Source organism: Oncorhynchus tshawytscha, linkage group LG12, assembly GCF_018296145.1.
Source record: "Oncorhynchus tshawytscha isolate Ot180627B linkage group LG12, Otsh_v2.0, whole genome shotgun sequence".
Taxonomy (NCBI): domain Eukaryota; kingdom Metazoa; phylum Chordata; class Actinopteri; order Salmoniformes; family Salmonidae; genus Oncorhynchus; species Oncorhynchus tshawytscha.
Window position 1 is genome coordinate 38,447,646 of NC_056440.1, and position 26,893 is coordinate 38,474,538.

Below are 26,893 nucleotides of genomic sequence, written 5' to 3' on the forward strand. Positions count from 1 at the left end.
TGTCTTCTTCTTCATGATCGCAAAAGTGATCCTAGATCAGCACTCAGTCTTGGAGAACTTGTAAATATGGGCCCAGAAGTCCACAGCATATAAAGAGGATGGGTAAAGTGGTGGTGAATAACCCAGTTAACAGTTTTACCCCTGGGTTAGTTTTGTCTGAGAAGGTAAAGAAAAATAAGCCTGGAATTAACTGCCACGGCCATATACAGAAAAAATAAGCTGTAAGCAAGCTTCCCTGTTGGTGCAGAGAATAAAGACGTTGTTTGGTTTGGAAACCAAACATTGCAGGTTCAAATCCCACATGTGCAGATTGACAATATATAGTGTACAAAATATGGTTGTGTTTGTGTGACTCAATCCTGTTCAAGTGTCTTGTGATGTAATGTGCTTATCTTAAACATGTTGTGTTTGTATGAGTAAATGCTGTTCTATGAATTAAATTAAAATCTCTAAATGAAATTAGTCTCTAATATCGCCTACAATACAGTCCTCAAATGTGAATTGCCATTAAATCTGAAGAGAAACATAATTGGGATGAATTTGCTTTAGAGAGCTATGCATGCTGAGAATGTTGTGGTTAAACTTAAATATAACATTTTCTATCTGTTCTTGAAATGTTCCGAGAACCTCCAAGACAAGGTCAAATGTATATGGCGTGAACATCAATGGAATATTATTTTGAACAGAAAACAAATATGCTATCAATGTCTTGAAAACAGAAACATTGTGCAACATTGTGCAACATTGTGCAACATTGTAGGAATGTTCTGTGCAACCTATGTGAATATCACACGCATATTCTTGCAACATCCCAGACAACTCCCATAACTTAATTAAATGTTATTGGAACCTTTAAAGAACTTAGACCAGGTGTTCTGTCAACATTCTTACAACATTATAGGAATGTCCTATGCAACCTAACTTAAACATTGCATGAATGTCATCACAGCTGAGCATATTTTCTGTTTTGGGAAACTATCTCTTGTAATGTACCCACACTTTTCACACAACCAAACTAAATGTTCCCGGAACCTTTAAAATATTAAAAAGGCTGTTCTGACAACATTCTTGCAACATCAAAGGAATATTTTGTGCACCCTGATACAAACATTATCTGAATGTCAGCACAACTGAAATGTTTTATTATTTTGGGAAGACATATTTTGTGATGTCCCCACAATTTTCTCTCCTTGTTCGGGTTCTGTTCGGCGTCACCGGTCTTCTAGCCATCGCCGATCCATTTTTCATTTTCCATTTGTTTTGTCTTGTTATCCCACACACCTGGTTTTCATTCCCTCATTACGTGTTGTGTATTTAACCCTCTGTTCCCCCCCATGTCTTTGTGTGGTATTGTTTGTTGTAAGTGCTTGTGCACATGTTGACTGGTCCGCAACGGGTTTTGTACCCATGTTGTTATTTTCTTGATGCTGTTTGTTTTGGAATTAAACTGCTCCACCAATTACCTTGTTCTGCTCTCCTGCATCTGACTTCCCTGCCACCAGTTACGCACCCATTACATCTGGAAATGTTCTTGTAACATCAAGACAATGTTTTTTGCACTACAAAAGAAACATTGCTGAATTTTCCGCACAACTGGACAGTTTTTGCTTTTTTGGGAACATATATTTTGTGAAACTTGAGTAAACAAATCTATGTATATATTAAAGACGTGCTTTGGCGAGTAGTAAGTATTTTTTAAACCTCCCGCTTTGTGCTGGATATGTCAATTTGTAGTTCATACATGCATAATCTATGGGCAGAATTACTGTTTTACCTTAATTAGCCACAAAATCCCTAGGTTGAAAGCAACTGTTTACTGGAAGCTGTGCAGCACCATTTTCCTTAAATTTTCCCCCACGTGTGCCAGCCCCCTAGCAATTCAAGTTCCAGCCAATGACCTTTAGCCCCTCGCCATTTGAGTGACAGCTAGCAAGAAGCACACACAGCAGATCGGGAGAGAGAGAGAGAGAGAGAGAGAGAGAGAGAGAGCAATGACAAGGTGCACATATCTTCACATATGTGACGTAGTACACACTTTTGGGAGACCACTTTTGGCTCGTGAATGCTACTTTCAGAGCTACTGGCTAAAAATGATTAAAAAGTACCGGAGCATATCTTTAACTGCCCCTGAAATACAAAAGGGAGCTACACAGAATAATGTATGTGACTAATTAAATAACTCAGTCACCTAAACGACATTCCTTAATAATAGAATAATGGAAGGTACTATGTTATGCCTTCCATTTGAGATTCCTGGCATAATTTAAGTCTGGCTTAATCACCTTGTACTTTTCACATGCCTCTTATCTAAGCCAGTTTTGGAAGCATGACTATTACATAACGTTTCTACCATGAGGATGTGACTACGGGGTGGATGGGCTTGGCCTGTATTAATTGCATCTTCCTCTATCCGTTCTCTCAGAGATTACAGTACGCTAGCTGGGAATACGGTAATCCATGTATTGAAATTATCTGCACAGCTCATTCATGCCCTCTCTCCAACTTTTGCTCTTATGTACAGCCAACAAGCAGAACACGTCCTACTCTTTGCAGAAATCTGATTAAAGCAGGGTACTGCTGTATATGAGTACAGTCTAAGGTCATTTGCTCGGTGTGCTTGTATAATGCCAGCATTTACAGTATTTAATGTACTGTAGGTATACTTTGATGCTTTCCTCGTTTAAGGTAAGGCAGCGATAGAGTCGTCCAAGTAATACCCTAAGAAACAGGCTTTTAAGGCTAATGGAGATATGACTGCTTGAGGCGTGAGTGATGAAAGATGCTGCCTGTGTCTTGAACAGAGTCTTTTGATTCTCCCTCAGTGGAAACTTATGTTGTTTTACAAAGCAGAGCTGGCTTTTGTAGTTGGTGGTGGTGGTGGGCTGCTTTAATGTAAGAATAGTCCCATGTGGCTCAGTTGGTAGAGCATGGCACTAGGGTTTGATTCCCAAGGGGGACCCGTATGAAAATGTATGACTCACCACCAAAGTTGCTCTGGATAAGTGTCTGCTAAGTAATTAAAATGAGATATGAAGTATTTGGGTCAGCATACCTGTGCAGTGACCCTGTTCTGAAACCTAGTGGCCAAAGAACTCAACCAAAGAGCGCAAAAGGAACAGAGGAAATAAATCACAGATAGAAGTGTTGCATTGATTCTTCGGGCCAATCAATAGTGTACATATGAGACTTGCTGTTCTGGACCTCATGTACACAGTGCACGTCCACATATAACTCTGTCGTCGCTCAGCAATCTCTACAAAGTAAACACTGGATCCATCAGCAAGGCATATGCAACACGGGAGGAATGCTTTATTTGTGCTGGCTGATGAAAAAACATTTGCAATGGAAGTTAAGCCAGGTGTAAGAACAGGAAGCAGCCAATGTCTAGTGCTCGTTCTCAGCTCTACTTAACTACCTCTCTGATCCGACTCTGCTGGTACTGGATATCCGTTGGCCACTGAAACCATGCCTGGAGATTCATACCACTGTGACCAAACCACTGGCCTCTCCTGCAGTAAGCTACAGCAGGATCAATTCTCCATCCCAACCCGTCAACACTCAGATGAAATGGTGCTGCCGGCGTATCGGCCTGCTTGGAGTCAGGCGGCAATGATAGTTCAATGATTTCACTCCTTCCTTTCTGTATCCACCCGTCCTTTTGGTAGGAGGATGTTCGGGAGGGTCTGAGATATTCAACGATTAAGAGTGTAGGACGAAGTGTGAAGGCTGCTTTACAATGGTCTCGCACTTGCGGATAATAATGCATATTCTCATGTGAAAATTTGATGGATCCAAACGCTGGCATAGTATAGATGTCGGTAGAGGAATTGAGATGGGAGGTGACAGGTCTGCCACTACAAGAACACCTTACTGTGTGGTCAACTAGTCTGGACACCTCAGGCTGAAATAAACAAGGACAATATTCAGTAGGACTGACCAATTGAATTAACATTTTAGTGACATGCCCTTGCATACCACACATGTTTTTCTTAGTAGGTGCATTGCACCCTCCTCCAGTCGCTTATTATCGCCACATTGACCTCCCTCCCAGCTTAGATCCACACATTGCACTTTTGACCTCCACAGGGCGTTCAACAGGGGAAGATAATACACTCTAACCAACAATTTCATACGTCTCAATAAGGAAGTGCCCAGCAGACACATGGGGGGGCGAAAAGGTCACCCAAAGCAACTTCAGCTGACCGTAGATTACACAAAGCAGACCGCAAAGCAATTATGAAGACAATCATAAATCGGAGAAGAGACAATGGACTTTTCACACACTAATAACAAACCGCAGAGATTTACTGTAAAATAAGTTATTGGGAGTTTTTATTCTATTACGACTGAGCCTGGGAGGCCGGGAACCTCTATTCAAGTAAAACGAATGTGAACTGCTATTCTAAAATTGGACACTGCAGGAATTGCTCTGAACAATAGTTTCGATCTAAACAAAGAGGCATCATGCAAACTAACACTAAAGAGTAAATAAGTATGCCAATCTATGCATCTAAGTCTCAATCTACGCTGAACAAAAATACAAACGCAAGATGTAAAGTGTTGGTCCCATGTTTCATTAGCTGAAATAAAAGATCCCAGAAATGTTCCATACGCACAAAAATCTTATTTCTCTAAAATATGGTGCACAAATTTGTTTAGTGAGCATTTCCCCTTTGCCAAGATAATCCATCCAACTGACAGGTGTGGCATATCAAGAAGCTGATTAAACAGCAGGATCATTACAAAGGTGCACCTTGTGCTGGGGTCAATAAAAAGCCACTCTAAAATGTGCGGTTTTGTCACACAACACAAAGCCACAGATGTCTCAAGTTTTGAGGGAATGTGCAATTTGAATGCTGACTGCAGGATTGTCCACCAGAGCTGTTGCCAGAGAATTGAATGTTAATTTCTCTACCATAAGCCACATCCAACGTTGTTTTAGAGAAATTGGCAGTATGTCCAACCGGCCTGTGTGGTTTAATGTGTTAAGATTTGAGGAAAAGAGTCAAGCCAAAATGTGAAGAAAACAATTTGCCACGAAGTGAATCTAATTTCACTGCAGTGTGGTGTCCAGGTGGATTGCAGTTGTTGAATAGAATTCATTCTGCCTACTCAGTTATCCTGAGAGTGATCCTAGGCTACAGTATGAGCAGAGAGAGTAGATTGTTGTTTAGTGCAGCACATAACTGCAGCCTACTCAGGGAATTAAATCCACACACTGTACACACACAGCCTACCTGCCCCTCATTTGTACAGGATTGTATTACTTGCTTAACCATCCGTTAAGAAAGTGATATACTGTGTGTATACTATATTTTTAACAGTATTTTTATACTGTTGCGGGGCGGGTAATCACAGGGTTGCCGGTTCAAATACCAAGGCTGATGACTGCACCCTTGAGCAAGTCACCTAACCCCTAACCAGCTCCAGGTGCGCTGCTCTTTGACTGCCCCTGTGCTTCTTTCAGCCAGTGTGTGTGTCTGTGTGTGTGGTGTGGTGTGTAGTGTGTGATGTGAGTCTGTCATGTCTGGAGGGTTGGGAATGAAAGAACAGACAGACAAAAATAAAAATGTCTGTTTTGATGGACAATAAAGTTGTACCAGTATGTTAACATATGCGGATGTTAACATTAAGATACATCTAGCCTTTGATCGAACTCCATTGAGCTTATTGTTCTGGATTCAAATTCTATTCATATGTTTCAATCCATAGTTATTGATGTTATTGGTGTACAGAATGTATATTTCCATTTATTTTGGACAACCTATTGATTCACATAGCTTTGGAGGGTAAAATGGTCTCGAGGTCTCTGTGTTCCTTATTCCTTGGCTCTATGGCAGGGAAACAAGTCACGGCTGGGCAGGTGTGAATTAAATAGGCCCCATTGAATCCAATAGAAACACAGTCAAAGTGATTCACTAATGTTTCATTCAGCCAAATTGAACGCTGCCCCTTCAGTTTAGCCTCATGTCTTCATCCTGCCTCTAATAGCAAGGCTTCCCTGAGTGGCCATAATTACTTTCATGGCTAAGTTACACCACTGAAATCTAGGATGTCACAGGAGGAGGAGATTGCAGTCGATCAGTCTCTAGCTGATCTTTTCTCATTTACCATATATAAAGTCAATATCAGAGCATGTTAATAGTTTTCACTAATACCTGCATTTGTTCAACAGCTCTCTCCCTGACGCACTCATGCACGTAAGCACATATGGACGTATGGACGCATTCACGCACGCACCCACCCACCCATCCACCCACACACATACAGACAATCCCCAACTCCTAAATCTCTTACCTGCAGAGGGGGTCTTGGCGGCAGTTCTTTCTGAGCTCCAGGCAGTAGGGTTTGACTTTGTCCTCAAAGGAGCAGAAGGGCACAATGGTCTGCCTCCTCCGTTCAGCACAGCCCAGGTCCTGGCAGGGGCAGAAGAGCAGCTGGTGGCTGTACTCGCTGGGCACCCGATCCAGGAACTGCCTCAGGGCCTTGTGGCAGCGCTTACGGTTACAGGGTTCCCCTTTGTTGCAAGTGGCAATGTAGGTGGAGCGCTGTTTCTTACAGGTGTTGTTGAGGTTGCAGGCCTTGGCTGCATCCAGACATGGGTTACAAGTCTTGCCTGGGTCAGTGCAAGTGTTGGCTTTAGGGGTGACAGTGTGCATCCCTGCAGAGAAGGGAGAAGACGAGCACTGAAAAATAATAAGCACGTAACTGCCTATTGCAAAGCCATGTTGTTATCATAGATATGACCTATAGCATTTGTCAACTGGCTCATGACAAAACGCTTTCACACAATAATGATGATGATGACACATAAGTTGATGTGCTCTGACTACTTGACCATGTTGGATGTCATGTTTGTGTGTGCTGAAAGTGGGCTTCATGTGTTAGATCTCTCCCTATGCTGGGGGATATTCAATATCATCTTTTTCTCCAAGCCAACCCCAAGCCATCTGAGACTTGTATAGCTCGCCCATATCCATTCTTACTGAATTATTTATTTTTAGAGGCCTTGAGTGAAATGTGAATGAATAAAGTATGGATTGAGATAGTAAGTATATTCATCTTCTTTTACATCCAGTTTTGACTTCATGAGTGTGTCAAGTTGATTCTGCTCATCTGATTGCTTCCACCACGGGCACATGATGTACTACAGCAGCTACTATAAACACCGTGACACAGACCGTGATGCCGTTTACAACACGTGAATTAGATTTCTTGTTGCTTTTTGACATGTGTAATTGGTTTGTCAGTGTGGACATTAAACACAGGTGCTCAAGGACATGGTAAAGACTCACTCTGTGCTGTTGAATTGTGGCCTAGTGAACACAGATGAACAATTTCTTATTGTCATCACACACTGCCACCTAGCAATTGTACTGTAGCAAACAGATGGAGTCATTAAGTGTGCATATTCTGAGAGCACTCTGAACTGGTGGTACATGCCCACCTGCTATTGAGATGTCATAAAACAAAACAAAAAAAAAACGGTATCACATTCACTCATATTCCACCTCCCTTGTATTCAGGGTGTATTAGAAAAGTTAACCTCCCTCCCCATGTAGATAATGATATTTCAGAGGCAGCGTTGGCTCAGTGACATCCAAGGAGATTCATCTCTTATTCAACAGAAGCAATCTCATTCTGTGTCTATCACGCAGTATCGAGGAAAAGCCTTTCCTATGGACTGCATGAGCAGCTGTATTGTCTGTAAGTGGTGCATCACAAAAGATCAATCCTAGAAATGTCATACACAGAATGGACACAACACACTCAGAGCCAAATAAAACAGTATTTACCTTATTCAACCACATGGCAACATAGAGGCAACTTCCTGTCGATGGGAAGAAAAGTGAAAAGGTGGATTCTATTTTGTGAAGACAGGAAAAGATTGTTGCCTTTCCAGATCTTTGTGAGCTTTGTCTTTATCCCTCCAGCAACAAGGCTATCCCGAGGAGGAGATCATGCTAGGTCAGAGGGCTGTGGGATGATCTGTGATTGGACTTCAAAGACAGCTGACATTAGCAGCAGGGATTGAGGCCAAACTGGGCAAAACCTGGCCAAATCGGTATAGAACCAGGCCAGCCCAGCTGGAGGGGTGGTTTGGGGTTCTGTCCAACGGCCCTACACATAACAATGATGGATTGCAGCTCCTAAATCTCCTCTGGCCATCTGCAGCCTTTAATGCGGTGCACAGGGGGTCCAGGATAAAAACAAAATAGAAGAGGGACGAGGTACAAAGATTTATCTGACCAAGCAGTGCAGTGGTTTGAGGTTTTACTACTTCTAATTGGAGAGAAAAGATTGAATTCGGTACTGAAAGCAGAAAGATGTCCTGAGGCTCACAAAGACACAAAGGCCCTCAAAGGCTCGGTATACATATACAAACGGGAATGGAGTAGATGAATGGAAAATATATAGTGTTACAGGAAAATGATAGATTTTTCAAAGTGCATTATGAAAGGTTTTGCCTATACACCTTTCGGTAATACAAGAAGGGTGACAGGCAACTCGCAAAAACGGAAAGCTTTTGAAATCAGAGGCAGAATAGAGTCTTGCTGATTACAGCAGGCCATCACTGATAGAGGAAACAATGTGTCGTGTACTGCCAAGAGATTGGACCACCACTTATGTATACGTGCTCAAGAGTATTCAATTAACCTGGCCAATCATCATCACAATCAGCCTTTCACATGGGCTGTAATGATCAAACACTCCTCAAATCTCTCTAGGTGTCATTCCATTGCTGCATACACCAGCTACAGCCAGTCTTGGGAAAGCCTCACCATCCCAATACCCTGATTCCGAGCCTTCTGCTGTATTAGGAAATCATGGAAATAGAGGGCTGTGTCCTGATTATTCTAGTGTACTGGTGTCTAAGGTGTTCACTGTGGGACAACAACTGATTAAGTGCATGTTGCTGCATATATATATTTTTTAGACTCTGTGACTATGTTGCCATGAGGCTCTGTTGACACATCTTTGCATGATAATCAGAGTCGTGCTTCTCATGCAATGAACGCTAGGTAGCAACGCGCGTGATTTTAATTGGTTTTTGGCACACACACAAAAATACCAAATTCCCTTCACAAGAAAAAAAGGTTTACCAATGTTACTTCACGCTTCCATATAGGAAATAAAAATCTCCCGGGGAATTGTAAACAAGAGCTTTTTATCGTAAAATAAAGAGTAAAGTCATCTTTTAACCTAACCAGTTAAATGTAATGTTATAAAATTTAGATTTCCACCTAAATAGACATACCCAAAAGTAATTATTTATCATGAGATGGCCATAAATAATACCTAGTAATGCTTATACTGCCAGAAAAAGTAACTGCCAGTATAAAAGGTTATCCACTACCGTTCAAAAGTTTGGGGTCACTTAGAAATGTCCTTATTTTTGAAAGAAAAGCACATTCTTTGTCCATTAAAATAACATAAAATTGATCCGAAATACAGTGTAGACATTGTTAATGTTGTAAATGACTTTTGTAGCTGGATTTTTTTAAACGACTTTTAATGGAATATCTACATAGGCGTACAGAGGCTCATTATCAGCAACCATCACTCCTGTATTCCAATGGCACGTTGTTAGCTAATCAAAGTTTATCATTTTAAAAGGCTAATTGATCAATAGAAAACCCTTTTGCAATTATGTTAGCACAGCTGAAAACTGTTGTCCCTGATTAAAGAAGCAATAAAACTGGCCTTCTTTAGACTGGTTGAGTATCTGGAGAATCAGCATTCGTGGGTTTGATTACAGGCTCAAAATGGCCAGAAACAAAGACCTTTCTTCTGAAACTCGTCAATCTATTCCTGTTCTGAGAAATAAAGGCTATTCCATACGAGAAATTGCCTAGAAACTGAAGATCTCGTACAATGCTGCGTACTACTCCCTCCGCAGAACAGCGTAAACTGGCTCTAACCAGAATAGAAAGAGGAGTGGGAGGCCCCGGTGCACAACTGAGCAAGAGGACAAGTACATTAGAGTGTGTAGTTTGAGAAACAGACACCTCAAGTCCTCAACTGGCAGCTTCATTAAATAGTACCTGCAAAACTCCGGTCTCAATGTCAACAGTGAAGAAGCGATCCCGTGATGCTGGCCTTCTAGACAGAGTTCCTCTGTCCAGTGTCTGTGATCTTTTGCCTATCTTTTCTTTTTATTGGCCAGTCTGAGATATGGCTTTTTCTTTGCAACTCTGCCAGATAATACTGCTTTTGCTGCAAGGGCTAGGCTATCCCGTTTCATAATTTGCACTGTAAGCGGAGATTGCGAGGTTCACAGCCAGAGGAAATCAAGTCTTTGTCTTGATAGGCCAGAAAATGTGACATGTCTCTCCCTATGCAAATGAGATGTCAGGTTTCACATACTGCATCTCAGATGAGAGCGGAGAGTGACATGTGAAGCGGGACAACCAGAGCTTTCACAGAGGGCACACCACTTGATGTTGCACTATTCACAGAGTACTCTGTGCACAAAAATGTTGCTCGGATCCGGTCCAGAACAGCTCAAAGTCCCATAAATAGGGGACTTAACGTTTAAGAGTTAAATGTTAATAGGGGGCTCGTCCACAGCGTTCATTAGTGTAAAGTACGTGATGGCTATCTACTGAAAAGCACAATGTAGTCATTACAGGCCAGGCAAGAGATCAGGATTTAGCCATTTTCAAGAGAAGGGATCTTCCTTCCACAGTAATTGCTCTCTCCCTTATTTGAATCCTGTATTTCAGACATCATCCTAGACTCTGGGGACCAGGAGTTCAGTCGAGGTTAGAGAGGGGCTCTTGGCTCCGGGTATGCTCACTGTAATTAGGATGGGTGCCAAAGTGTGGATTTAATATGGCCCTTAGTGAGTGTGAAGGAGCTTGTTATAAAGTATTTAGTCTATACCCCTGGGAGCCTTGTCAAGCATTTCTCTGTCAAAGAGTTCATCAGTTATTAGCTCAGGCTTGTGTCAGAGCAGGGTTTTCAGGGGTTAGGTAATGCCACGGGTCCACACTACGACATTTCCCAACAGTAAAACTGACTGTGCATGTTTGGGATCTGTAATGATATCGGTAGGACCGCTATTTTATAAGCTGTTTATATGTGCTCTAATAAGATAACGGCTGCTTTAACAGTTCAGAAGTGTTTTCCAAATACGAGACCGACAAACTAGCACTTCAGTTCTATGATCTAACGCACAGAGTGAAAGTGAGGGCAGCCACTGATTTTAAAAGCATGTCAGCTCTACGGTACGTAAACATGTTTCCAAATCCTTGAGTTACTTGTGAACAGCAGCTGACACTGGGCTTCAAAACACTTCCTGCTATGTTGCAGTATTGCTTTATGTTCAGTATTCAGATTGCAATTGATGGTTTCTTCCGTCGTGCAGTATAATTCCTTCAATAGTCCATCATGTTTGGCAATCATGCATATCAAACCTGGGACAAAATATCATTGTAGCAGAAATGTGCAAGTGAGTCGATTCACATCTCTATCAAGACGCTGGCGTTGCTTCACATATTCCCCAAACATCAGTGTAAACGTCTAGTTCTGCTAACAAAACTAACTAATGAGCATTGCCATGTCCATGTTAGGAGGATTATTCAATATTCTGTTTAATTCCAACTTGTTAGAATAGCGCTGACTGCACTAACAACTCATACGTTACCCTTACACCCAACACTCATTAAGTGTCCATGGAGAAAAAGAAGAGGCAACTCCTAGTTGTAAATGTAAACCTATTGTAAGTACACATAGTACAGCAGCTATTCAACAGCAGTACACTGGCATAAAGCACGGCAACATTGTCTTTGAGAACGGGATGGTAATTGTTATGAGGGCAAGGTGAGAATGTCCAGTGTTGGGCTGCATGCTGAGCACGACTGTTACGCCGGTCGCCCCCCCAGCTGTATAGAAATAGGTTTCTCCATTTAATTGGATGGTGGGCATGTGGAGCAGAGAGGTGAGAGGCTTATAGTAGGAAGTGTTAGAAGGTCTAACTAAGAGGTGTCAAAGTCAATTCCTGGAGGACACGTGCTGCTTTTTTAAAATCCTGGCCTCTGCTCTTAATAAGTGAATTAGCTCAACATTGGGTCACAAGGATGGAACAATTTGTGTAAAATAAAATAGAAATTACAGTCAAGTATATATTTGTATGCTATGGGATAATTTGTTATATAAAATTCAGAATCATCTGGTGTTGGATGAGGGGGCAACCTATTTTGAGGTAGAAAAATTATATGAGTGCAAACCAATATCTCTCACAATGCTCAAGAGTAAGACTATTGACTTGTACACATTGAAGTAAGAAAATGGTGGACTTGGGTAATGCGTACTCTCACTTTCCTCTCAGTCATTTGCTTTATTACCGCTGTGTGAATTTAGAGATACTGTGGAGTATGTTTTTTTCCCCATCAATGGTGTCCTTATCTCTCTCACTATAAACTCTTAAGTTGTGGAGATAATTTTTCAATTTTCAGCCTTCCTCCTAGAGAGTGTATTTCCCCATCCACATCAACACAGCAAGATATCACATTCCCTGAGCTTTGGTTCAGATTACCATTTTAAAAGTGATTAAGCACACTTTTGTGCAGTTGAAATCGGCGGGGAAAAGTATTTCAGAGAACAACTGTAATTACTTATCTGTTTGCCTGTGGGCTTTTCTCACCACCACAATCAATTATTCTGTCCTCTGAAATAATAAATGACTACGGCTAAATGGATTTAGGAGAGCAAATCAGATATTTCACCTTTGAAAGAAACATTGTTGGAAACAGTTCTAGCAAAAATGAACACATTAATGAGCCCCAGCTGCTGTTTCAAAAGGTGCTGAAAAATGACCAGGATGTAGGATACACAACCATTTGAGCCTCCTTCATATGGACCATAGGTTAAAACGCCAAGGTATTCAAAGCCACTTCCAATTTTGTATTTTGTCTGGTGTTCTCCTTTTTGATAGATCAAACCAGTATATTTTCAAACAACCTATGTCGTTTACTGACTTCAAGCTAAAGGGATTATGCAGAAAGCGTGTCTTTCTTGTACCTCCAAGATATAAAACAAAGCATGAGGCATCGGCCAGGAAAAGCAAATGTGGCATCTCTGCTGTATACTGCTTTTAGCAAATGAGGCTCGATCATCCTCCGGCAATTTCTGCAGGATCTGGAGAACGGAAGTGATTGAACATTCAAATGACTGTAGCCTATATTTCCTACAGTTGTGGCAATGGCCCTGCGGTCCTCATATTTCACCTTTTTTTAATATATATATTTTTTTGCGATAGTCTCTCTCAGGGATCTATTTCCGACTGGCGTTAAGGCGGCGCTAGATTTAACTTGTAAAAGCTAGGGTTCTGCTAGTTAAGACTGGCCAAAAGCTTGTCATAGATGTAACGCGATTTGTTACGGCATTGATTTTGTCAGAGGAGGCGCACAGTAGCCTAATCAGTAGCCTATAACCAATGTTTTATTAAAATATCATAAGCAGCAAAACAGTCAACAGACTTTCTTTACATTTCTGTTGGATCTAACCGTCAAATCGCATGAATTCTGATCGCTGCCCTTGGTGCTGAATCCCCTTGGAGCCTAAGCCATTTGCCTGTTTTATTGTTTGCCTTTCACGTGACAAAGTCAGTAACAGGCCATATCAACAGATATGGTAGGCTAATCTTCTTAACTTTTGTCCAATTGTCCATGGCTCAAAAATATATAGCATGCGATTGTAATTTGTGTAGACTAGTATTTCCATGTTGAAGCCAGATTAGCTAAATGTTTGTTATAACTAGGCCTATTGTAAGATTAGTGTATACTATTTAATAATCTATATTCAATGGATAGGACAAACATCCATGCCTCCTACCGAAGGATTCCTAGAAGGCCAGCATCCCAGAGTCGCCTCTTCACTGTAGACGTTGAGACTGGTGTTTTGCAGGAACTATTTAATTAAGCTGCCAGTTGAGGACTTGTGAGGCGTCTGTTTCTCAAACTAGACACTCTAATGTACTTGTCCTCTTGCTCATCTGAGATGCAGTATGTGAAACCTAACATCTCATTTGCATAGGGAGAGACATGTCACATTTTCTGGCCTATCAAGACAAAGGATTAATTTCCTCTGGCTGTGAACCTCGCATCTCCGCTTACAATACAGATTATGAAACGGGAGAGCCTAGCCATTGCAGCAAAGGCAGTATTATCTGGCAGCTTCATCAAATAGTACCCGCAAAACACCAGTCTCAACATCAACAGTGAAGAGGCGACTCCGGGATGCTGGCTTTCTAGGCAGGGTTGCAAAGAAAAAGCCATATCTGAGACTGGCCAATAAAAAGAAAAGATGGGTAAAAGAACACAGACACTGGACAGAGGAACTCTGAGGAACTGGGGCCTCCCACTCCTTTTTCTATTCTGGTTAGAGCCACTTTGCGCTGTTCTGTGAAGGGAGTATTACACAGCGTTGTACGAGATCTTCAGTTTCTAGTCAATTTCTCGCATGGAATAGCCTTAATTTCTCAGAACAGGAATAGATTGACGAGTTTCAAAAGAAAGGTCTTTGTTTCTGGCCATTTTGAGCTAGTAATCAAATCCACAAATGCTGATTCTCCAGATACTCAACTAGTCTAAAGAAGGCCGGTTTTATTGCTTCTTTAATCAGGGACAACAGTTTTCAGCTGTGCTAACATAATTGCAAAAGGATTTTCTAATGATCAATTAGCCTTTTAAAATTATAAACTTGGATTAGCTAACACAACATGCCATTGGAACACAGGAGTGATGGTTGCTGATAATGGGCCTCTGTTCGCCCATGTAGATATTCCATCAATAATCTGACGTTTCCAGCTACAATAGTCATTTACAACATTAACAATGTCTACACTGTATTTCTGATCAATTTGATGTTATTTTAATGGGCCAAAAATGTGCTTTTCTTTCAAAAACAAGGACATTTCTAAGTGGCCCCAAACTTTTGAACGGTAGTGTATGTTTAATAATGTATTTCCATATTGAAGGAATGCACTCGGAGCTCCCGAGTGGCGCAGTGGTCTAAGGCACTGCATCTCAGTGCTTGAGGCATCACTACAGACACCCTGGGTTGAATCCAGGTTGTATCACAACCGGCTGTGATTGGGAGTCCCATAAGGCAGCACACAATTGGCCCAGCATCAACTGGGTTTACCTGGTGTAGGCCGTCATTGTAAATAAGAATTTGTTCTTAACTGACATGCCTAGTTAATAAAAGTTTAATTAAAAAAAGAACAATGTGGACTGCAAACATGTTCAACATATTTAGCAAATATGGGGCAGGCCATTTAACAAACTAGGAAATAACGGACTACAATCAAATTGGAGATGATGATGAGGCAATACATAAAACACTGTAAAGACAACTTGAAGCAACCACATATTCAGCCATGGAGCAAGTTCTGATTGGCCAATGAGGTGTCAAGCCTCGACGTACCCACAACTTGTTAATTCATCAAAACCCAGAAATGTTGTGCCACCTCCAGCTACTCTGCACATATTCTGGAAGTAAAATAGCACAACAACAAAAATCTGTCAGCAGCACTAAGATTTACCATTGTATTAGGTTTGTTAAAATAGAGCCCTTAGTGTAATAGCCATTGTAGCTGTGTCTTATAATAAGATCTGCATTGATTTGTATTGCCCTTTCAGTAATAACCAGTAATGTGAGCAATAGTTCCCTTGATGAATACTTGCTGTTTAATTAGTAAACAGAAATCAAACTGAATGGAAAATCAATAGATGGGAAATATATGGGTTTACGTAATCAAGACCCCTTGGTGAACTAAGGAATATAACGAGGAATCCATCATATTTACTGAAAGTGGCAATCTCCTTTCCACCTAATTTAACACCTGATTTACTTAACAGGCACTTCTCAATAGGCGGTCCCTTTGATTTTCCCCACATTTTGTCACATTACAGCCAGTAGAGGCTCCTCAGTGAATTTCTCCTCAGTGAATTTCATAAAAATAAAACAATTAAAAAGTTATATTTTTTTGTTAAAATTATACTAAATATAATCATCAAATAATTGATTAAAACACACTATTTTGCAAAGAAGGTCTAGAGTAGCCTCAACAGCACTCAGTGGGGTAGCACCATGGTGTAGCCGGAGGACAGCTACCTTCCGTCCTCCTCTGGGTGCATTGACTTCAATACAAAACCTAGGAGGCTCATTGTTCTTTACCCGCTTCCATAGACTTACACAGTAATTATGACAACTTCCGGAGGATGTCCTCAAACCTATCAGAGCTCTTGCAGCATGAACTGACATGTTGTCCACCCAATCAAAGGATCAGAGAATGAATCTAGTACTGAAAGTATTAGATACAGCTAGCTAGCACTGCAGTGCATAAAATGTGGTGAGTAGTTGACTCAAAGAGAGAGAGAAAGACATTAGTCGAACAGTATAACAAATTAATTTCTTAACACCCTGCTCAAACAAAGGGATGTTATTTTAGCTATCTGGCTATGACTTTCCAACAAAACATTGGAACTCTTCCAAGTCAAGGTAAGCTTTTGGTTTTACAAATGTATTGCCACCGGGGTCCACCGGGGTAACTGCTTACTGACTATACACTAACGTTACTGCATGATTGTAGTGGGTTTACTAACACATTAGTTCTATTAGCTATGCTGACTATGACGTTACTTCTTTAGCTAATATTGTGACACCGATGTAGGCTGTGTGTAGTGGTTTGGCTTGGAAACGTTTTTTCGCCTGGTCACATACAGCTGATGTGTTGGGCATTGAAGTCCACAAGCGAAGGGACAAGGTGAGAGGATGAGAGTGTATTCATTCCGCTGATTCTGTTGAAAAACATTTCTTAAATGGAAGCAAATGGAACAAATGGGGGATAACATACCTGAATTTGTCACATTTTTGGACGAATGATTACACCCTCTATCAGCTAGATGCAGGCAAGAGTGTGCAAGGCGGTGTTGAATGTCAAATGTGTCTCTCGACACACCTCAAATGTGTCTCTCAACCTGTGTGTACCTACGTTGTAAACTGTCATTCATAGGCTAGCCCAGTGGTACCCAATCCTGGGGAGCCAAAGTGTTTCACTTTTTTTTTTGCCCTAGCACTACACAGCTGATTAAATTATCAAATGATCAACTCATCAAAAGGCTTTGATGATTTCAATCAGGTGTGTAGTGCTAGGGCAAAAACAAAAATGTGCACCCCTTTGGGACCCCAGGACCAGGTTTGAGAACCACTGGGCTAGGTTGTAGCAACCTTATAATGGGGGAAGGGAAATCTGAGTGTCGAATATTAGCCTAAGCCTATCGCTGTTACATTTAACTGGGTGAATGGAATATGAATGACAGTCATCCAGTATGCTGTAATAGAAAAATAAATAGTCCTCCCTCATCTTAAACAGCACTGACCGCCACTGATTACAGACTTATTCTAAAATGGATTCATTGTTTTTTTATCAATCTACACACAATACCCCATAATAACAAAGGAAAGTGGTTTTTAGAAATGTTTGCAAATGTATTAAAAAAAATGAAATATCACATTTACATAAGTTTTCAGACTCTTCACTCAGTACTTTGTTGAAGCACCTTTGGCAGCGATTACAGCTTCGAGTCTTCTTCGGTATGACGCTACAAGCTTGGCACATCTGTATTTGGGGAGTTTCTCCTATTCTTCTTTGCAGATCCTCTCAAGATCTGCCAGGTTGGATGGGGAGCATTGCTGCAGAGCTATTTTCAGGTTTCTCCAGAGATGTTAGATAGGGTTCAAGTCCAGACTCTGGCTGGGCAACTCAAGGACATTTAGAGACTTGTCCCGAAGCAACTCCTGCTTTGTCTTGGCTGTGTGCTTAGGGTCGGGGTCCTGTTGTAAGGTGAACCTTAGCCCCCAGACTGAGGTCCTGAGCGCTCTGGGGCAGGTTTTCATCAAGGATCTCTCTGCACTTTGCTCCGTTCATCTTTCCTTCGATCCTGACTAGTCTCCCAGTCCCAGACGCTTGGCTTTTCAGGCGAAAGAGTTCAATCTTGGATTCATCAGACCAGAAAATCTTGTTTCTCGTGGCCCGAGAGTCTTTAGGTGCCTTTTGGCAAACTCTAAGCGGGCTATCATGTGCCTTTACTGAGGAGTGGCTTCCGTTTGGCCACTACCATAAAGGCCAGATTGGGTTAAGTGCTGCAGAGATGGTTTTCCTTCTAGAAGGTTCTCCCATTACCAAAGAGACACTCTAGCGCACACTCTAGACACTCTGTCAGAGTGACCATCGAGTTCTTGGTCACGTCACTGACCAAGGCCTTTCTCCCCCGATTTCTCAGTTTGGCCAGCTCTAGGAAGAGTCTTGGTGGTTCCAACCTTCTTCCATTTAAGAATGATGGAGGACACAGTGTTCTTGGGGACCTTCAATGCTGCAGAAGTATTTTGGTACTCTTCCCCAGATCTGTGCCCCGACACAATGCTGACTCGGAGCTCTACGGACAATTCATTCAACCTCATGGCTTGGTTTTTGCTCTGACATGCACTGTCAACTGTGGGACCTTACATATACAAGTATGTGCCTTCCCAAATCATGTCCAATCAATTGTATGTAGCATTGTATGTACCACAGGTCAAGTATTAGAAACATATCAAGGATGATCAATGGGAACAGGATTCACCTGAGCTCAATTTTGAATCTCATAGCAAAGGGTCTGAAGGTATTTTAGTTTTAAAATTGTAATAAATTTGGAAATATATATGTATATTTTTTAACTGTTTTTGCTTTGTCATTATGGAATATTGTGTATAGATTGCTGAGGATCTTTTTATTATTTAATCAATTTTAGAATAAGGCTGTAATGTAACAAAATGTGGATAAAGTCAAGGGGTCTGAATACTTTTGGATGGCACTGTATACAGTGTATCTTCACAGTCTTTTAACATGGAATAGTCATTGTGGAAGCAAAAAAATGATAACATTAAACATTTGTTCTTACCTGAGATAATGGAAGCGAGACGGAATGCATCAGGGTAGCGAACAGGCATCACAGGTTCATAAGGGGATGTTTCATAAAGCTCTCCACCTGGGAAAACAGTACATGATGAAATTGTTTTGATAAAAAGGAAAATGATAGTGTGCTCACACCCACATACTGTAGTTCATGGTACATTAATTACTGGGTATGTGTTGCGGTACATTTAATAAAGGAATATGATCTCAAAATGTATGCAAAGTTGTTGACCTTCATGTGTCTAAGGCAAGGAGTCATGGTTTTAGAAACATTGCACAGGATAAAACATTTTTTTGTGCTAAAACAAATATCTATATTGTTTCTGTTGATAACAGAAACCAGTGAAGTTTGAATTCTACAAAATTTGTCGACTTTAGTTTTTGGCTCTTAATCGGTCTTGTCTGACCAATAACACATTTTACACCCTGAAGATTTCAATGGTGTGAACATTTGGCTAATTTTGTGATATGCAAAGCAGATTGTTCACCACGGTCAGATAATTTGATTTTGGAAAGAACATTTGGTCCTGGTGCTCTCTGATTTAGGTGAGGCAGCCTCCAAACGCTGAATTGCTATGGCTGTTTGTAAAAAAAAAAAAAGAATCAAATTAGCACTCAACTGACTGTGCTGCTCCCCTGTGCCTCTCTCTCAGAAGCCTCTAATCCTGTGTTTAAAATTCACAGCCATTCGGTGTGATCCAGACAAAACCCTCCAGTGTGTAGCATTGCATTTTGATGCTAACAGAAACACAGCAAGGCTGGTGTGGGACAGGCAGGGAGCCCACCGCAGCAAATGAGAAAATCCAAAACCTGTGGGGAGAGGTGAAGCCCAGTGGATAACCATCCAATCAATAAATATCACCATTTGTTTATCACAATGCTCCGTGCGTTTGAAAAGAGGATGTTACCTCATAAAGTGTTCTTCCAGCTGTTCAGAGAATGGAGACTTCAACGGAAGGTAGTGTGTGATTCACATATGTGTTGATCATGTTGTACAGTATAGTGCATATTTCATTACCAGGCTGCCGGTCAGGGGGAATAAAAAGAATACCCTTGAAGATGTCACTTTAGTAACACAGTGTAACGTGGGTTCACAGTACACTTGTTGAAAACAAAACATTGTATTATGATATGTTATCTTAGTTCCATCGTGAACAGGGGGATACAAAAAGCGTCAGTAAAACAACTATTGAAATACACCAAACTAAAGATGATCAACTATAACGCCAAATGGCTAAAATACATGTCACTCAACAGGAGTGAAAGTTGCGCCTCCCAGCATTATAAACTGCAGAGGGACGACATTGAACTCTTCCCTTGCCAACTCCTGAGCAAAAGTCCAAGGAGGGCCACACTAAGGCTGATATAATGTCTTGTTCCCTTCCGAGAGGGGGAGAAAAAAATCATAAGCAGTTTCCCCATCTGATAATGAGGAAACGTCTCTAATAATTAAGATTTTGACCATGGACCCTGACCAGGACTCCAGACACACTCCATAGATTCCTAGACATAATACATTACTATAAGAAAGTAAGCAACCCATTGTAATACATTGCAGAGAGACTGTCAGCAGCCACACCACCCTACATCCTACTGACTGCTTGCCTCTGAAACTAAGCAGGGCAGAGCCTGGTCAATTCTTGGATGGGAGAATAGAATATGCTGAATGTGGTGTTGGAGGGCCATAAGACAGCACTATTCCATCTGGTAAGGGAGTGATGGGGGGAGGGGGTAACTAAACTGCATAAGGTGCCATCATTCAAATGAGACATTAAACAGATGTCCATAATCTCTGTGGTCATTAAAGTAGCCATGGCACTTGTTGCACGAGTTAAAGGTTAACCCCACTGTCAAAGCTAAAATCCTAATCCGGCTTCTCATACTCCCTTGGCCACCTACAGTAATTTTCTCCAGCTTCCAACTGACTCATTCAACCCCTGCAACTCTTCTCCAGGTAGAAGACGATGTGGTAAAATGAGGGTCAAATAAAAGTTGGTGTGTTTGGTCTTATCATTGTGCTTGTTCATACTGCTGCTTCATAATCAAAACGATTGATTGAACTACAAATCAAATTGTACTTGTCACATGTGCCGAATACAACGGGTGCAGTGAAATGCTGACTTACAAGCCCTTAACCAACAATGCAGTTTTAAGAAAATACCTAATAAAAGTAACAGATAAGAATAACAAATCATTCAAGAGCAGCAGTAAATAACAATAGCAGGGCTATATACAGGGGGTACCGGTACAGAGTCAGTGTGCGGGGGCACCGGTGTCGAGGTAATTTAGGTAATATGTACATGTAGGTAGAGTTATGTTAGTGACTATGCATAGATAATAACAGAGAGTAGCAGCAGCGTAAATTAGCTGTTTGATTAGCTTTTCAGGAGTCTTATGGCTTGGGGGTAGAAGCTTTTTAGAAGCCTCTTGGACCTAGACTTGGCGCTCCGGTACCACTTGCCGTGCAGTAGCAGAGAGAACAGTCTATGACTAGGCTGGCTGGAGTCTTTGACAATTTTTAGGGCCTTCCTCTGACACCGCCTGGTATAGAGGTCCTGGATGTCAGGAAGCATGGCCGTGGTGATGTACTGGGCTGTACACACTATGCTCTGTAGTGCCTTGAGGTCGGAGGCCGAGCAGTTGCCATACCAGGCAGTGATGCAACCAGTCAGGATGCTCTTGATGGTGCACCTGTAAAGCCTTTTTGGGATCTGAAGACCCATGCCAAATATTTTCAGTCTCCTGAGGGGGAATACATTTTGTCGTGCTCTTTTCATGACTGTCTTGGTGTGCTTGGACCATGATAGTTTGTTGGTGTCGTGGAAGCCAAGGAACTTGAAGCTCTCAATCTGCTCCACTTACAGCCCCGTCAATGAGAGTGGGGGCATGCTCGATCCTCCTTTTCCTGTAGTCCACAATCCTCTCCTTTGTCTTCATCACGTTGAGGGAGAGGTTGTTGTCCTTGCACTACATGGTCAGGTCCCTGACCTCCTCCCTATAGGCTTTCTCATCGTTGTCGGTGATCAGGCCTACCACTGTTGTTTCATTGGCAAACTTAATGATGGTGTTGGAGTCGTGCTTCGCTATGCAGTCATGGGTGAACAGGAAGTACAGGACGGGACTGAGCACACACCCCTGATGAGCCCCCGTGTTGAGGATTAGCGCGCGGACGTGTTGTAATGTACCCCTACCACCTGTGGGTTGCCCATCAGGAAGTCCATTTGCAGGATCCATTTGCAGAGGGAGGTGTTTAGTCCCAGGGTCCTTAGCTTAGTGATGAGCTTTGAGGGCACTATGGTGTTGACTGCTGAGCTGTAGCATTCTCACATAGGTGTTCCTTTTGTCCAGGTGTGAAAGGGCAGTGTGGAGTACAATACAGATTGCATCATCTGTGGATCTTTGGTATGCAAATTGGAGTGGGTCTAGGGTTTCTGGGATAATGGTGTTGATGTGAGCCATGACCAGCCTTTCAAAGCATTTCATGGCTACAGACGTGAGTGCTATGGGTTGGTAATCATTTAGGCAGGTTACCTTAGTGATCTTGGGCACAGAGACTATGGTGGTCTGCTTGAAACGTGTTGGTATTACAGACTCAGACAGGGAGAGGTTGAAAATATCAGTGAAGACACTTGCCAGTTGTTTAGTGCATGCTTGGAATACACATCTTGGTATTCCGTCTGGCCCTGTGGCATTGTGAATGTTGACCTATTTAAAGGTCTTACTCACATCGGCTGCGGAGAGCGTGATCACACAGTCGGCCGGAACAGCTGATGCTCACATGCATGTTTCAGTGTTACTTGCCTCGAAGCGAGCATAGAAGTTATTTAGCCCGTCTGGTAGGCATGTCACTAGGAAGTTCTTCGCTGTGCTTCCGTTTGTAGTCTGTAATAGTTTGCAAGCCCTGCCACATCCGACATGCGTCAGAGCCGGTGTAGGACGATTCGATCTTAGTCCTGTATTGATGCTTTGCCTGTTTGATGGTTTGTTGGAGGGCATAGCGGGATTTCTTATAAGCTTCCAGGTTAGAGTCCCACTCCTTGAAAGAGGCAGCTCTACCCTTTAGCTCAGTGCGAATGTTGCCTGTAATTCATGGCTTCTGGTTGGGGTATGTACGTACAAGTCACTGTGGGGATGACGTCATCGATGCACTTATTGATGAAGCCAATGACTGATGTGGTGTACTTCTCAATGCCATCAGAGGAATTCCGGAACATATTCCAGTCTGTGCCAGCAAAACAGTCCTGTAGCTTAGCATCTGCTTCATCTGACCACTTTTTTATTGATTTAGTCACTGGTGCTTTCTGCTTTAATTTTTGCTTGTAAGCAGGAATCAGGAGGATAGAATTCTGGTCAGATTTGCCAAATGGAGGGCGAGGGAGAGCTTTGTATGTGTGTGGAGTAAAGGTGGTCCAGAGTTTTTACACTCTGGTTGCACATTTAACATGCTGATAGAAATTTGGTAAAAAATCATTTAAGTTTCCCTACATTAAAGTCCCTGGCTACGAGGAGCTTGTTTGCTTATGGCGGAATAGAGCTCATTCAATGCTGTCTTAGTGCCAGGCTCTGACTGTGGTGGTATGTAAACAGCTACGGAAAATACAGATGAAAACTCTCTAGGTAGATAGTGTGGTCTACAGCTTATCGTGATATGCTCTACCTCAGGCGAGCAAAACCTAGAGACTTCCTTAGATATCGTGTACCAGCTGTTGTTTACAAATATGCATAGTCCCCCGCCCATGTCTTACCAGAGGTTGCTGTTCATGCCAATAGAGTGTTTAACCCACCAGCTGTATGTTATTAATGTCGTCGTTCAGCCACGACTCGGTTAAACATAAAATATTACCGTTTTTAATGTCCCGTTGGTAGGATATACGTGCTTTCAGTTCGTCCCATTTATTTTCCAGCGATTGAACGTTAGCTAACAGTACGGATGGCAAAGGCAGATAAGCCACTCGTCGCTGAAACCTTTGTGTTGTGCACCCTAAGGACAAAGAAATCCCATTTCTACCACTTCCCTAGCTTCCCTTCACTACTTCAGTCACCATTGACGATCATCACAACGTGTAACATCACCACAGGCAGTTCTCTAAGAGTAGCTATTGCAGAAACCATGGGGGAGGGTTGTGAGATAAGGGGCTATTATCCCTATTTCTCCCTGTCCACATTTTTCCGTATCATCCTACACATCTCTGTAGTGAGAAAGCAAAGGCAGCCAGACAAACATTCTTACTTCTCTCTCTTAGCATGCCTAAGTACAACAATTGCCAATTTTTACGAGTGCTTGGAACTCTTAGGGAACCCACAGTTACCACTGAGATAGGTCCTTTTTCCCAGAGACTTCCCATAAAGTCTGTTTACCCATCCTAAATGGCCATTGTACAATAGCAAAATCTTCAAACAAAGCCAAATGCTCTAGCTTTGAAAGTGCTGTGGCCAGCCTCGGGGCCAGCTTATAGAGGATCATGGATGATGAAGCTCTATTCTTCTCCGGGGGGACTGAGAGGAAGTTTAGGGAAACAAACTATTTCAGTTTCACCCAAGTGGCCAAGAAGAAACTTCCCTGCATATCATACAAGTATATTATAATTTAGCCTCATCCACATACACTGAGTATACAAAACATTAAGAACTCTTTCCATGACATAGACTGAGCAGGTGAATCCAGGTGAAAGCTATGATCCCTTGTTGATGTCACTTGTTAAATCCACATCAATCAGTGAGGATCAGTGGTCTCCAACCTTTTCTAGCATGAGAGCTACTTAAAAAAAGGAAACATGTCACGAGCTACTCATTTTTTTCTTTCTTTCAAATAGGCAAATTCTGCTCTTCTCCTCCCCACTGCAACTCTTCCCCGGGTCCTTAGTGTAAAAGAAAGTAGTTTTCTGTCAACATATCTGGTAAAATAAAGGTTAATAAAATCTGTTGTATATTTCCAAAATTATTTTCCTTCAAAATTACAATTGTTCATAGAGAAACAACGAAATTGGATGTTCTGAGTCCATGTCAATGGTTAAATCATATCAGAAGAAAAACATTTTTAGGCCTGGAAGATTTTTAAAATGTAATTCCCCTTTAATTGCGCATCTAGAAATTGAGGAATGTGCCATCTAACATGCTGACCCCAACGTTTGCGTTTGCGTTACGTGCGCTTACGTTGCAAAATAAATGTATGCATACATGTTATTCAATCATTTCATCCAAACTGCTCGCGCGCATCAATGAGTGTCTGTGTAGCAAGGCTTTAAAATAGAACATGGTTTTTAGGAGCATACAGTGAATTTGGAAAGAATTCAGATCCCTTGACTTTTTCCACATTTTGTTATGTTACAGCCTTAATCTAAAATCTATAAAACAGGTTTTTAGACATTTTTGAAAATGTATTTAAAAAAAACAACTGAAAAATCACATTTACATACGTATTCAGACTCTTACTCAGTACTTTATACAAGAAACTTTGGCAAAAATTACAGCCTTGAGTTTCCTTGGGTATGACCCTACAAGCTTGGCACACCTGTATTTGGAAAGTTTCTTCCATTCTTCTCTGCAGATCCTCTCAAGCTCTGTCGGGTTGGATGGGGAGAGTCACTGCACAGCTATTTTTAGGTCTCTCCAGAGATGTTCAATCGGGTTGAAGTCTGATTCTGTCTGGGCCACTCAAGGACATTCAGAGACTTGTCCCGAAGCCACTCCTGCGTTGTCTTGGCTGTGTGCTTAGGGTCATTGTCCTGTTGGAAGGTGAACCGTTGACCCAGTCTGAGGTCCTGAGCACTCTGGAGCATGTTTTCATCAAGGATCTCTCTGTACTTTGCTTTGTTCGTATTTCCCTCGATCATGACTAGTCTCCCAGTCCCTGCCGCTGAAAAACATCCCCACAGCATGATGCTGCCACCAACATGCTTTATCGAATGGATGGTGCCAGGTTTCCTCCAGGTTTCCTGACATTCAGGCCAAATAGAATCTTGTTTCTCATACTCCAAGCGGGCGGTCATGTGCCTTTTACTGAGGAGTGGCTTCTATCTGGCCACTCTACCATAAAGGTCCACACTCCAGTCCAATTTGTGGTGGTAATGCACCTTAAAGTTGGTTGCCAACCGCCATATAAAGTCAGAATAAGATGAATGAAGGAGGAGAGATTACTAGAAATGAACTAGGTTTACCCTTTTAGCTGTGGATTAATTGTCGTAGTAGAGGACCTTGTGCATTTCAGGTAAGATAACAACCCAATGTTTATAGCCCAGGACAAATTAGCTAGCAACAGCAAGCTAGCTAAATGGCCATGAGTTTTTATGCGTTTCGACCTGTCATCAAATTAATATAGTTGGTTCAGAGTTCATTGCGATATTTCACCATGCGTGTCCTGATCACATCTGGTGTGGATGGACAAAATCAACAGACGCACGTGCGTGCCCGGTCTAGTCAGCATGTAATGGGCCAGTCTAGCGATGGTTCTGTAGGCCTACTGCTGCTCATTTCATGGCAAATTTAGCAAATAACAAATAATAGATACAAATTATATACTTACTCATGATATACTTCTGCCAGGTAAGCCTACTTTGCAGTTAACACTTAATTTGGTATTTCTGTCAACCCACAAGATGGTAACCACATCACTGGCTACACACAGAGTGATAAACAAACAATCGCACGCACCACAGACAGACAGTGGCAATATTACTAGAAATGAATTGGCAGATACTGTATTAGGTTATTAGCTTATTAAGCCAATAATGGCTCAACAAATGTGAGATAACGTCAATGTCGTGATGTCTGATACTTGTGAGATTGGTTTATGACAGTTTGTGGTGGAACACGTGAAAATTGCATGTACTTTCAGAATTGTTTGGCGAGCTACTCATAAGTGGGCTCAGAGTTACTGGTAGCTCGCAATCTACCTGTTGGAGACCCCTGGTGTAGATGAAGAGGAGGATA

At 41.8% G+C, this 26,893-nt stretch overlaps 1 protein-coding gene across 1 annotated transcript in view; it reads right to left on the minus strand.

The window, feature by feature from the left end:
• LOC112263151 (GDNF family receptor alpha-2) overlaps nt 1-26,893 on the minus strand; it is a 75,635-nt gene that overhangs the window by 39,076 nt on the left and 9,666 nt on the right. Inside the window, exons 3-4 of the mRNA XM_024439162.2 lie at nt 18,951-19,037; nt 6,298-6,661 (exon numbers count right to left, since the gene is read on the minus strand). Coding sequence (XP_024294930.1) covers nt 6,298-6,661; nt 18,951-19,037 — 451 coding nt within the window. The remainder of the gene's footprint in view (nt 1-6,297; nt 6,662-18,950; nt 19,038-26,893) is intronic.